At 37.5% G+C, this 14786-nt stretch overlaps 1 protein-coding gene across 1 annotated transcript; it reads left to right on the plus strand.

The window, feature by feature from the left end:
• The first annotated feature begins 11081 nt into the window (after positions 1-11081).
• Positions 11082-11738, plus strand: LOC117316300. Its single transcript, XM_033870840.1, has one exon. It carries the CDS (start codon positions 11082-11084, stop codon positions 11736-11738), a length of 657 nt encoding a protein of 218 aa, XP_033726731.1.
• The last annotated feature ends 3048 nt before the right edge of the window (positions 11739-14786 follow it).

The following is a 14786-nucleotide window of genomic DNA, read 5'->3' on the forward strand; positions in this document are numbered from 1 at the left end:
AGATCTCTGTATCTACATTATTACCTGGTGTACAGATCTCTGTATCTATACTGTTTCATCTAGTGCACAGATATCTGTATTTGTACAGTATCACCTAGTGTACAGATCTCTGTATCTGTACAGTATCACCTAGTGTACAGATCTCTGTTTCTACATTATTACCTGGTGTACAGATCTCTGTATCTATACTGTTTCACCTAGTGCACAGATATCTGTATTTGTACAGTATCACCTAGTGTACAGATCTCTGTATCTATACAGTATTACCTGGTATACAGATCTCTATATCTACATTATTACCTGGTGTACAGATCTCTGTATCTGTACAGTTCACCTGGTGTACATATATCTGCATCTGTACAGTATCACCTGGTGTACAGATCTCTGTATCTGTACAGTATCTTCTGGTGTACATATCTCTGTATCTGTACAGTATCACCTGGTGTACATATCTCTGTATCTGTACAGTATCACCTGGTGTACAGATCTCTGTATCTATACAGTATCACCTGGTGTACAGATCTCTGTATCTATACAGTATTACCTGGTGTACAGATCTCTGCACCTGTACAGTATTACCTAGTGCACAGATTTCTGTATCTGTAAAGTTTTACCTGATGTACAAATCTCTGTATCTGTACAGTATCACCCTGTGTGCAGATCTCTGTATCTATACAGTATCACCTGGTGTACAGATCTCTGTATCTATATAGTGTCACCTGATGTACAGATCTCTGTATCTATAAAGTATCACCTTGTGTACAAATCTCTGTATCTATACAGTATCACCTAGTGTACAAATCTCTGTATCTATACAGTATCACCTAGTGTACAGATCTCTGTATATGTACAGTATCATCTGGTGTACATATCTCTGTATGTATACATTATCACCTGGTGTACAGATCTCTGTATCTGTACAGTATCACCTGGTGTACATATCTCTTTATCTGTACAGTATAAACTGGTGTACAAATATATGTATCTATACAGTATCACCTGGTGTACAGATCTCTGTATCTGTACAGTGTCACCTGAAGTACAAATATCTGTATCTATACAGTATGACCGGAAGTACAGATCTCTGTATCTGTACAGTATTACTTAGTGTGCAGATCTCTGTATCTGTACATTATTACCTGATGTACATATCTCGGTATTTGTACAGTATCACCTGATGTACAGATCTCGGTATTTGTACAGTGTCACCTGGTGTACATTTCTCTGTATCTGTACAGTATCACCTGGTGTACAGATCTCTGTATCTGTACAGTATCACCTGGTGTACATATCTCTTTATCTGTACAGTATCACCTGGTGTACAGATCTCTGTATCTATACAGTATCACCTGGTGTACAGATCTCTGTATCTGTACAGTGTCACCTGATGTACAAATATCTGTATCTATACAGTATGACCGGAAGTACAGATCTCTGTATCTGTACAGTATTACTTAGCGTGCAGATCTCTGTATCTGTACATTATTACCTGGAATACAGATCTCTGTATCTGTACAGTATCACCTGATGTACAGATCTCGGTATTTGTACAGTGTCACCTGGTGTACATTTCTCTGTGTCTGTACAGTATTACTTGTTGTACAGATCTCTGTATCTGTACAGTATTACCTGGTGTACATATATCGGTATCTGTACAGTATCACCTTATGTACAGATCTCTGTATCTATACAGTATCACCTTGTGTACAAATCTCTGTATCTATACAGTGTCACCTAGTGTACATATCTCTGTATCTGTAGAGTATCACCAAGTGTACAGATCTCTGTATCTATACAGTATCACCTTGTGTACAGCTCTCTGTATCTGAACAATATCACCTGGTGTACATATATCGGTATCTGTACAGTATCACCTGATGTACATTTCTCTGTGTCTGTACAGTATTACCTGGCGTACAGATCTCTGTATCTGTACAGTATTACCTGGTGTACAGATCTCGGTATCTGTACAGTATCACCTGATGTACAGATCTCGGTATTTGTACAGTACCATTTGGATTACTTAAGCATTGTATGGTATCTAAGATCTATTTGAATGCCAGAGCTTTGCAAGCAAAATAGTACATGGAATTTTTTTTTTAAATCAATTTTGTTAATCATTTTTTTATCAAAGTAATGCGCAAATGGCATATTTTTATAACAAATAATGTAGACGAAATAATTAGTCGTTAAACTTAATTATCCTGGATAAATACGCTGATAAGTGTAGCGCGTGATGGATGGCATTTTAACGTACGTGAATGCCAGAGCTCTCAAACAGACTATAAAGTGACAATGCCAGACGCATTTAAATATAAATCTATATACATAAATATATAAAAAAAAAAAAAGAATAACAAAAACAAAAAGAAAAAACCAGACTTTGCCGCCAAAGTCTTCTCAATCGCAAGTAAATGATAGCATATAAGAAAAAGAAATCTGTCCTTGCGAAGGTGAATGTATAAAAAAATAACAAAATACAGGTCTTTGATATATATATACAATATCACCTCGTGTACAGATCTCTATATCTGAATATTATCACCTGAAATACCAATCTCTACATCAGTTCAGTTTCAGCTGATGTACATATCTCAATATATGTACATTATAACCTGGAGAACAAATATTTGTATCTGTACAGTATCACATTGTGTTCAGATCTCAGGATCTATACTATATTACCTGGAGTACAGATCTGTATCTGTACAGTATCACCTTGTGTTCAGATCTCTGTATCTGTACAGTATCACCTTGTGTTCAGATCTCAGGATCTATACTATATTACCTGGAGTACAGATCTGTATCTGTACAGTATCACCTTGTGTTCAGGTCTCTGTATCTGTACAGTATCACCCTGTGTTCAGATCTCTGTATCTATACAGTATCACCTTGTGTACAGATCTCTGTATCTGTACAGTATCACCTTGTGTTCACATCTCAGGATCTATACTATATTACATGGAGTACAGATCTCTGTATCTGTACAGTATCACCAAGTGTTCAGATGTCAGGATCTATACTATATTACCTGGAGTACAGATCTCTGTATCTGTACAATATCACATGGAATACTAACATAATTACCCGTACAGTATCAGATAGTGAATTGTTCTCTTCAGATTACGAGTTTATGCTTGACCTGGGCCTAACGCTAGCGGACATTGACCTGGGCCTAACGCTAGCGGACATCGACCTGGGCCTAACGCTAGCGGACATTGACCTGGGCCTAACGCTAGCGTACATTGACCTGGGCCTAACGCTAGCGGACATTGACCTGGGCCTAACGCTAGCGGACATTGACCTGGGCCTAACGCTAGCGGACATTGACCTGGGCCTAACGCTAGCGGACATTGACCTGGGCCTAACGCTAGCGGACATTGACCTGGACCTAACGCTAGCCGACATTGACCTGGGCCTAACGCTAGCGGACATTGACCTGGGCCTAACGCTAGCGGACATTGACCTGGGCCTAACGCTGGCGGACATTGACCTGGACCTAACGCTAGCGGACATTGACCTGGACCTAACGCTAGCGGACATTGACCTGGACCTAACGCTAGCGGACATTGACCTGGACCTAACGCTAGCGGACATTGACCTGGACCTAACGCTCGCCGACATTGACCTGGACCTAACGCTAGCGGACATTGACCTGGGCCTAACGCTAGCGGACATTGACCTGGGCCTAACGCTAGCGGACATTGACCTGGGCCTAACGCTAGCGGACATTGACCTGGGCCTAACGCTAGCCGACATTGACCTGGACCTAACGCTGGCCGACATTGACCTGGACCTAACGCTAGCGGACATTGACCTGGGCCTAACGCTAGCGGACATTGACCTGGACCTAACGCTAGCGGACATTGACCTGGGCCTAACGCTAGCCGACATTGACCTGGACCTAACGCTAGCGGACATTGACCTGGGCCTAACGCTAGCCGACATTGACCTGGACCTAACGCTGGCCGACATTGACCTGGGCCTAACGCTAGCCGACATTGACCTGGACCTAACGCTGGCCGACATTGACCTGGACCTAACGCTAGCGGACATTGGAGATATTCGTATCAATTCTATTCAATAAGCTTTAAGATTGTTTGAATTCGAAAGATATAAGTGCCCCGAAACCTGTCAGTACCCGAATCCCTGTAATCACAATGTGTTCTCTTGTGTTATAACCTACGAAATTGTTCAGAATATGTAGTTAAGTGTACTGTTTTGTTATCGATGACGTCACTTGTAAATTGATTTTGCCTATCTCTGTATACCTGTATAGGTGTTGAGATAATAAATGAATTTGATCAGACACTAACCAAGCTACGAGAACATCGATTTAAATTAATTAAAGTATCCCTGATGCCATTAACACAAACTATGATAGTTATATTTAGCTCAGCTTGTATTTCTGATTATCGTATTATGTTCTTCATGAAGGATACTCACGTCCGAATTCCCTTACAGTAGTAAACTGTTCATTGAAATTTTGTACGACTCGTTACCAGAACAATATCTATGATAGGAAAAAACCCCGAAGACAAACATAAAACGTACTTGTAAAAACCCAAATAAATAAAGGAAAGTCACTACATTAAGATAGAAGTTAGTTTATGCAAAATTGTTAAATAACAGTTTTAGCAATTAAATACGACCATGCACTTAAGATAATTTTGATATTTCTAAAATGACACGAAGAAAAAAACGATTTGAATCAACTCAAAACGTGAAACAACAAAGGCATACCAAGGCTGACGTTCAAACTGACAAAGGGGACGAAACTCTTATGAGGCGATATAATAAGGAAACGTGGGAAGAATTTAAAGATATTTTAAAGTATTTTGGAATTATTGCTTAGTATTGTCTGTAAACAAACGTTTCTTTTCTAAGGAATGTACAAGTATAAACATTTGGTTATTGTGAAATATTTATATTTCCACTTAATTTTGACTGAATGAACCTACCACAGTTAACTCAAGTCATTTTCCAATGAACTATATCAAGTCCGGCGTAGGAATACATTTGTCGAGCTTGGACTATATTTTTTTAATTCCCTTTTAAAAGTGATCATATTTATATGAAATTAATTCCATTAAAAATAATATTTGTTTTAATTCGTTATTAAGTAATAACCATATGTAGACGAAGAGTGATGACGTACAATTCGGTAAGTTCTGTGGTAGACTTGCACAAGTCCCTATTTGTCAAGGACAAAATAGTATACAAAATATCAAAAAAAATATAAATATAAGGATTGAACAAAGTTATGTTGAGGTGAATGGGGGCATAAACCTCAATAGGTCTTGAGACAAATTTATTATGAACTGCTTCGCAGTTCATAAAATTTGTCTCAAGACCTATTGAGGTTTATACCCCCATACACCTCAACATAACTATATTCAATCCTTAAATGTACGTTGAAGAAAAACCGTCTCATCTACATCTGAACTGAGGACACACATTACTTTGAGACTCTTGAAAAAGGATATTGCATAAGAATGTATTCCTCTTCTGTTCCATCGACGACGCTATGAAAAGCAATGCCAATACCAGGTAATGTCTTGTTCTCAAAACGAGTATCGGGGTGACACTAGGTATATATGATTACTACGGTGATATCCTGATATCGACTATAAAAGTTTACGTTAATCAACCTGTCTAAACTATGAGGTTTAATTTGGGCTGGCACCATCTATCACGGGAATTACATTATCGAAAAGAATCCATCAAAAACATGGAATTAATTAGAACATGCTTGTCATACAGCTTACTGTTGAGTTGTCCATGTTGATTACGTTGTTAAAGGTCGAGGTAAATAGATTATCAGATGTCACCGACTTGTCCACTGAGGATAGATACACGTGTAATTATCGATCCCGTTCATATGAGCTGTTATCATTTAATCACATGATAAACAGATGTCCCATGTGTCGTCTAGATTAGCCATTAGGTTTCTCAGGGCATGATGAAGTCAAGGGAAAAACTGGACTGACAACAAGCGCAAACATGCTTCAGTGAAATATTGGTTCCACGGAACAGAATTATTTATTCTTGAAATTGTATGTTAGAGAACTGTTTATTTTTGATATTGTATGTTACAGAATTATTTATTCTTGACATTGTATGTTACAGAACTACATGTATTTATTCTTAATATTGTATGTTACAGAACTATTTATTCTTGATATTGTATGTTACAGAGCTATTTATTCTTGATATTGTATGTTACAGAATTATTTATTCTTGACATTGTATGTTACAGAACTACATGTATTTATTCTTGATATTGTATGTTACTGAACTATTTATTCTTGATATTGTATGTTACAGAGCTATTTATTCTTGATATTGTATGTTACAGAACTATTTATTCTTGACATTGTATGTTACAGAACTATTTATTCTTGATATTGTATGTTACTGAACTATTAATTCTTAACCTTGAATGTTACAGAACTATTAATTCTTAACCTTGAATGTTACTGAACTATTAATTCTTAACCTTGAATGTTACAGATTTTATTCAGATCAGAAGTGGTGAGGCATCAGGATTTAACGAAACAAAAACAACCGGTGTCTGACTGGCAAAAGAGAGTTTCCTGCTCGAGGGGATTCATTTCCCCAAACAGGAAGACTTCCTGGACAATTCACGTTCTATAAGTAATACAGAGACATGTTTTTAAAAATAATCATTCGAAACGTAGTATACATGTAGCTGGTTGCATAACTCTGTTGGAAGCACTTTTTACGGTTTCTAAGATTCTCACAGGATTTCACTTCACAAAGCAGTATCCTAGAAAACATGGTGTGACTTTCCTTTACTCTACATGCATTCTAACCATGTCGAGGTTTACCCATAGTTCTCTAAATCTGTGATACACTAGATTCTCTGTATAATAATTTATCATTGTTGCCTTGTTAAACCACAAACTCGAGGATTAGGTCGGCTAGAATGCGTTAATCATTATATAAGAAGGGGATATACATATAAATTCTACCATGGTCCTGGCTGCAGTTCTACACGAAGGGGTAGCTGTCAATATCCATCACACCTACATACAGTTATAACATACAACACAACACGCTGGCGGTGGTCACATGACCAACATTTAATTCATACCTTTTGGATATATTTGAAAAGACTAATTTATCTATGGCATTTTATGGCTCTATTACGTATTCGTTTTGGTAGATTATGCTTATCTTGCAAAATCTGTTTTTGATGAAAACATCAATGGTCTTTATTGTTAAAATTTGGTATTACGAAATAATGATCTTCAATCATCGGTTTCCCTTGGTCGCTTTTATAACCTGAAGACTTAATATACTCCGCCTGTCTACGTTTTTTCAGAATTGGAATTTACATCTTAATGAAAACTTCGCTTACAAGGTTTATCTTGTGACACGGTATCTAATTGCACTGATCCTGTAATATAATAAAACTGCATTGACGTCATCAATCAATGATGTCATGGTAACGTTTCCTTCCGTCAGTCGTCAAGAGGAGAAGCGTTGAGATATATTTTGTAAGCATTCTTTTCGTTTATTAACTTTAGCCACCAAAGTCTCATTTCAAATATTGCAAGATCACTCCTTTTAGATTATATAACACGATGTCTGGCTACATTTTTTTTTCAATGATATTAACCGAATTCGGGAACACTAAATCAGGCAGTCATGGCGTGGGAGACGATCGTTGCGGATATACATTTTTTTACATCGATACGAACGCTGGGCCCGATATTGTTTACCATCAATCAGCACATATTCTGTTTGAATGACGCAGTTTGTAATCCAAGTTCAATTTCTCCATTAAATCCTCCCAAAATCCCACATTTTGACTTTTGGATGTAATTATGTTACAATAGCTTACGTCACGGTGCATAGTCATTTTGGCAGAATTTTTTGATAAAAACGTCACTCAGTCCATTGAAAGCACGAAAGCATGTCAGGCTCATTTTAAGTTTAAGTTTAAAATGTAGTTTTAGCTGTTATCCGGTACTGATGATAACATTGATACCTGGACAAATGCAAAAGACAATAACAAATATAGATTTCGTTTCTCCCCCAAACACTTTTCGCAGCTGAAAAAAAAGTGTATCAAAACAAGTATGATTTCCTATCCTGCACATTAGCATGCCCAATTCCAACCTTGTTTTCAGAGCCTCCTGGAAATACAAGGTTATATAACCTATACTAGAGTATACCCCCATTAACCGCCAGTTTAACACTAAGGTGTAATCACAGAGGAAGACAGCGTGATAATAATGGTAAACCATTTTACAGCTGACAACATCTTTGTGTTGTTTGGTGACAAATCACTTTTAATTGATTTAAAGTTTCTGCATTTATACAAGGATTACGTCATTGAAGACCTTATCAAAACAATAAAGACAACTCCGTTATTGACGCATGTATATGCAGTTTTTCCAATCACAAAAAAAACAATATATGAATGTAAATATAAGCATCGGCCTGTTACCAGATTCTAGTATATAATCGATATGTTCATGTCACCAGTTAAAGCATATGCTAACTGCTCAAAGTTTAAGTGTAGGTGTCGATTTTCGCACTAATTGAAGGACATCTAATTCTTGTCCTCAATGTTAATCTCGTCCTCAATGACGGGCATCTAATTATCGTCCATAAAAAAGGACATCATATTATCGCTATCAACAGAGGATATCTAATTCTCCTCCTAAATCACACCTGAATCAGCCAAGCGAGAAATACAGAATGTCGGAGTCCATTGACAAGTTTATGGTTGATATAATCATCTTAATGGACGTACAAAGTATTCTCTTTTTCTATTTCGATGATCGTTGATAGCGAATTTCGTCGATGGAGTAGGACCAAGAAGACGGTAAGCTTCTCGGAACACCTTGTCATATTGTCTCTCTCTTTAGAATAACGAAAGACATCGTGTTTATATTTGTGGCTCATTTTCATGATGTTATCTTGTCGTTGTTCAGATCAATCTTATCCAGAACATACCTTGTTGAGGACAACTGAAGTATCTGTATCAAACTTGAGACATTCGTAATGTAGTGTATTACAATGGTCACATCAAAACAATTCTTTAAAGATAAAAGATCGATTGAAAAAAAAACTTGGTTCACTTTGCTAACCGTGCTTATTTGAATTGGATATCCAATTAAGACAAACAATACATGCAGGTATTCTTATTAGTAAGAGAAGGGGAGACCTATAGTGTTTTGTTGACATAAATCTCTAGTTGTACATATGCACATTAAGAGGATAGAATGTTAGCTAGATGTTTTAAGGCATAAGAGGATAGAATGTTACCTAGATGTTTTAGGACATAAGAGGATAGAATGGTACCTAGATGTTTTAGGACATAAGATGATATAATGTTACCTAGATGTTTTAGGACATAAGAGGATAGGATGTTACCTAGAAGTTTCAGGACATAAGAGGATAGAATGTTACCTAGATGTTTTAGGACAAAAGAGGATAGAATGTTACCTAGATGTTTTAGGACAAAAGAGGATAAAATGTTAACTAGATGTTTTAGGACATAAGAGGATAGAATGTTACCTAGATGTTTTAGGACATAAGAGGATATAATGTTACCTAGATGTTTTAGGACATAAGATGATAGAATGGTACCTAGATGTTTTAGGACATAAGATGATAGAATGTTACCTAGATGTTTTAGGGCATAAGAGGATAGAATGGTACCTAGATGTTTTAGGACGTAAGAGGATAGAATGTTACCTAGATGTTTTAGGACGTAAGAGGATATAATGTTACCTAGATGTTTTAGGACATAAGAGGATAGAATGTTACCTAGATGTTTTAGGACATAAGAGGATAGAATGTTACCTACATGTAGATGGTTTAGGACATAAGAGGATAGAATGTTACCTAGAGGTTTTAGGACATAACAGGATAGAATGTTACCTAGATGTTTGAGGACATTAGATTATCGACATAAGGTGAAGGAATGTTACCTACATGGTTTAGGACACAAGAGGTTAGAATGTTACCTAGATGTTTTAGGACATTAGATTATCGACATAAGATGACGGAATGTTACCTACATGGTTTAGGACATAAGAGGTTGGAATGTTACCTAGATGTTTTAGGACATTAGATTATCGACATAAGATGACGGAATGTTACCTACATGGTTTAGGACATAAGAGGTTAGAATCTTACCTAGATGTTTGAGGACATTATATTATCGACATAAGGTGACGGAATGTTACCTACATGGTTTAGGACACAAGAGAATGGGATGTTACCTAAATCTTTTTAATAAGTTATGGCTTCCACGAAACAACATATCTTCTGTTTTATGTTATCCAGCCTCGTCTACGTTAGACTCTGTATAACAGTGATGTAACAGTAAAGATGTTTATTGCACAAAAAATGCATGCCGTTTTGCTCACAAGTGTTTATTTCACACAATAGGAGTATGGGTTTGACCTGATTTGACTTATATTATGTATAAACACTGATTCTATTTTTACATTGAAATGCAAATGGCGGTTGTAAATAAAAGCATATAAATATTGCATATAAAGAGCGATGCATTGCGAACATAAAAATGTTCTTATTGGACACAGTTAATAACTCTGGACATGGCAGGAAAACTGTTTTGGAAAAATGTTTAACCAATGAGATTAAAGTTTAAAAAATGCATATTTATCTTAAAATGTACTTCTTACTATGATCATATGTCTTACAAAATGATATAGGAGTATTGTTATCGATTGAAATGCTTCCCTTTATGCCATATTTGTATAACATTATTAACAGCCGCCGTTTGTATTTCAAAGTCAAAACAAAATAAGTGTGTTATCGTCCTAAAGTCAAATTCGGTGAAAGAGGTTTTACATAATATTTTACGTTTTGGTTACATTTGTACAATGTACGTGTCACGTGAAACTGATTTAACTTTAGCACTGAACACTCGTGGCATATGAGATTAAATAAGGACTCACTAGGGATCTACCAATGATCAGCTGAGATCTATCTATGATCACCTGGGATCTACCTATGACCACCTGGGATCTATCTATGACCACCTGGGATCTACCTATGACCACCTGGGACCTATGTATGATCACCTGGGACCTACCTATGACCACCTGGGACCTATCTATGACCACCTGGGATCTACCTATGATCACCTGGGACCTATCTATGATCACCTTGGACCTACCTATGACCACCTGGGACCTATCTATGATCACCTTGGACCTACCTATGACCACCTGGGACCTATCTATGATCACCTTGGACCTACCTATGACCACCTAGGATCTACCTATGACCACCTGGGATCTATCTATGACCACCTGGGATCTATCTATGACCACCTGGGACCTACCTATGACCACCTGGGATCTACCTATGACCACCTGGAATCTATCTATGACCACCTGGGATCTACCTATGACCACCTGGGATCGACCTATGATCACCTGGGACCTATCTATGATCACCTTGGACCTACCTATGACCACCTGGGACCTATCTATGATCACCTTGGACCTACCTATGACCACCTGGGACCTATCTATGATCACCTTGGACCTACCTATGACCACCTGGGATCTATCTATGACCACCTGGGATCTACCTATGACCACCTGGGATCTACCTATGACCACCTGGGATCTACCTATGACCACCTGGGATCTACCTATGACCACCTGGGATCTACCTATGCAACTCGTATAGCAACAACTGTAAGGAGAAAGAACTGTTAAATGTTATGCTATCCAACCGGACCCATCGACAGACACTTTTACCTGACCAGCCCGTACCACCCCCGCTTTGTTTATTGTTTCACTTGATTCCTTGAACGATGCCGACATTGTAGATCAATCTCTAGATGAGTCAATGCTATCATTCCATGAACAGCGTTCTTTATTTAGGACTTCAAAATCGAATAAACCTTTACGGGTGTTCCCAATTTCGTAATGGAGACAGTAGATCGATGTCTCCTCTCAATGCTCTCAAGGGGTCTATAATCATCAGAAACCCCGATAGCCTGACTATAGGTGTTACGAATCTCATTTATATTTCTCTGTGTTCTGAGGTCTATAGAGACAAAACAAAACTAGATAACCCATCCTGATCCAAAACCGACATGGAATATACTTAAATTGTACTCCCACGCAAACCCAAGTTCAGATTTATTGCAGCTTAGTACAAATTAATACCGTGAAACATGGGAATAAGTTTTGTTCACGACTAAAGTTGTAAGCGGTATGTTTCGTGATAAGCAGTACATTTTGTGGTAAGCAGTACGTATGTTTCGTTATAGGAAGTACGTTTCGTTGTAAGCAGTATGTTCGTGATAATCAGTACATTTTGTAATAAGCAGTACGCATGTTTCGTTAAAGGAAGTACGTTTCGTTGTAAACAGTATGTTTCGTGATAAGCAGTACATTTTGTGGTAAGCAGTACGCATGTTTCGTTAAAGGAAGTACGTTTCGTTGTAAACAGTATGTTTCGTGATAAGCAGTACATTTTGTGGTAAGAAGTACTGGTCTATAAATAAATGCTGTATTTTTTTTACGGGTTTCTTTTTCAGTATCAACAGTTAATAGTTTATGAATGCCGATAGTTTCCATTAGGCCTTGTCCGATTTCAGTGGAAAATCAAGAATTGTCAGTTTATTTTGTTGAATACATCACGGGGATACTTGTTTGTTTGTTTGTTTGTTTTTGTTTAACGTCCTATTAACAGCCAGGGTCATTTAAGGACGTGCCAGGTTTTGGAGGTGGAGGAAAGCCGGAGTACCCTGAGAAAAACCACCGGCCTACGGTCAGTACCTGGCAACTGCCCCACGTAGGTTTCGACCTCGCAACCCAGTGGTGGAGGGCTAGTGTTAAAGTGTCGGTACACCTTAACCACTCGGCCACCGCGGCCCCTTCACGGGGATACAAATAAACTTTTTTTTATTTTATAAGTGTATATGTCTAGATAATAACTATATTTAATGTGACGATCTGCTCGTAACCAAACCCCAATATTAGAGGTTATAGGGCATTTGGGTGGTACCGTGGTAACATACTAACTTCCATCAAGGTGAGTGGGGTTTGATTTCCCGATCGAACGCGAAAAGGTATGGGGTCACCTACTTGATTACGTGGATTTTTGCCAGATACACCTGTATCTGACCCCTCATGAACTTCCATCCTCGCAAGGAAGAGAGGTTGGTGTAAGTTGATGTGATTTCTTTCGAAATTGTTCGAGATTAGTGGATACTTTGATACATTGAACACTGATTTTGTTGTATTCTTACTACGTAACATAATGTTGACGAAACTGAAAATAGTTCCTTCAACTCCTAAACAGACCTAAATCCCCTTACTCAACACACACCACTCCACTACTACACTAAATAAAGTGTATACTAATGCACATTGTCTGTACTCTTTCATCTTCTGATCACCGACGATAACTGTTGTCAACATCAACTCGATCAGTGGGATTGGTTCAGTCTAAATATACCTCTGTAATCATATCAGTTATCCGAGAAATAATCATTGTAAGAGATGAAAACAATTGTAAAAATCGATGACAAATTCACTTTTAGTCTATGATTAAAACGGAACATCCTCTGGTGTTTTCCGTCTTGTTTTATGGTTGGTCATTTTTCCTCTTTGTTTGCGAGATTTATTACCGGAAGTAAATGTAATTACTGAGACGAAGCCTCCATTGAGAAAAAAATATGATCAATATCGGATACGATAAATAAGAATGGCACAATATACAATATGTTAACTTGTCATACTAATGTTATTGCTCCTCTTTAACCGAAATCGATTTGTGAGAATAACGGATACAAGAGGACTGCTACCATGGTAACATGTCATACGTAACGAGATATCGCTGTAACTCAGACATGTACGGGTTTCCTCTGGTGTTACACTCTCTGGGGATAATATTTGTTTGTTTTCTACTGTAGATAACACCGGAAATAAATCCCTCTTATCTATGTAGAGGAGTCATTCAATAGGAAAACAAATCAAAAATAGATTTGTTTCGCTTTGTGCAATCAATATCCCTGTCATTACCATCACTGTAAGTTTTTATTATGTGAAAAAGATCAATAAGCGATGAAAATGGATTGTGAAATGAAATTCAAGAAAATTATTTGACACATCAAAAAGATAAATCTTGTTTATGACTCTATTTTAATAAAAAAAAAAAAAAAAGATGGAAACGCAAGAGAGGAAAAACTGATTGAAGAAGAACAGGAACAACATTTTGAACGGTGGCCAAATTACAAGAATTGTTTATCTCAATTACATTTTGTACTTTTAGAACGTACATACATTGTACATGTATTGCAGTGGAAGTCTTATTTTAACGTGCTAAAAACATTGAGCTAATATGTTTGCGCTATTTGTTATTTCTACGGCAAGTACAGTAGGTTTGCCAATTCATCTGTGCGCTAAAATTCGAGTGAGTCAAAATATATAGTATAATAGACAAACAATCATATACACGTATAATACCAGTTTGTTTGGTAGACCATCAAAAATAAATACACTTTGTGCAATGACATAAAACAGAAGGGGCCGCGGTGGCCGACACTTTATCACTTGCCCTCCACCTCTGGGTTGCGAAATCCTACGTGGGGCAGTTGCCAGATACTGACCGTAGGCCGGTGGTTTTTCTCCGGGTACTCTGGCTTTCCTCAGCCTCCAAAACCTGGCATGTCCTTAAATGACCCTGGCGGTTAATAGGACGTTAAACAAAAACAAACAAACAATCATAACACTGGAATCATTGATGAGTGG

Source organism: Pecten maximus, chromosome 18, assembly GCF_902652985.1.
Source record: "Pecten maximus chromosome 18, xPecMax1.1, whole genome shotgun sequence".
Taxonomy (NCBI): domain Eukaryota; kingdom Metazoa; phylum Mollusca; class Bivalvia; order Pectinida; family Pectinidae; genus Pecten; species Pecten maximus.

Excerpts from the sequence above, each read along its gene's own strand:
- LOC117316300 (XM_033870840.1), top strand. The coding sequence starts at position 11,082 with ATGTATGATCACCTGGGACCTACCTATGACCACCTGGGACCTATCTAT.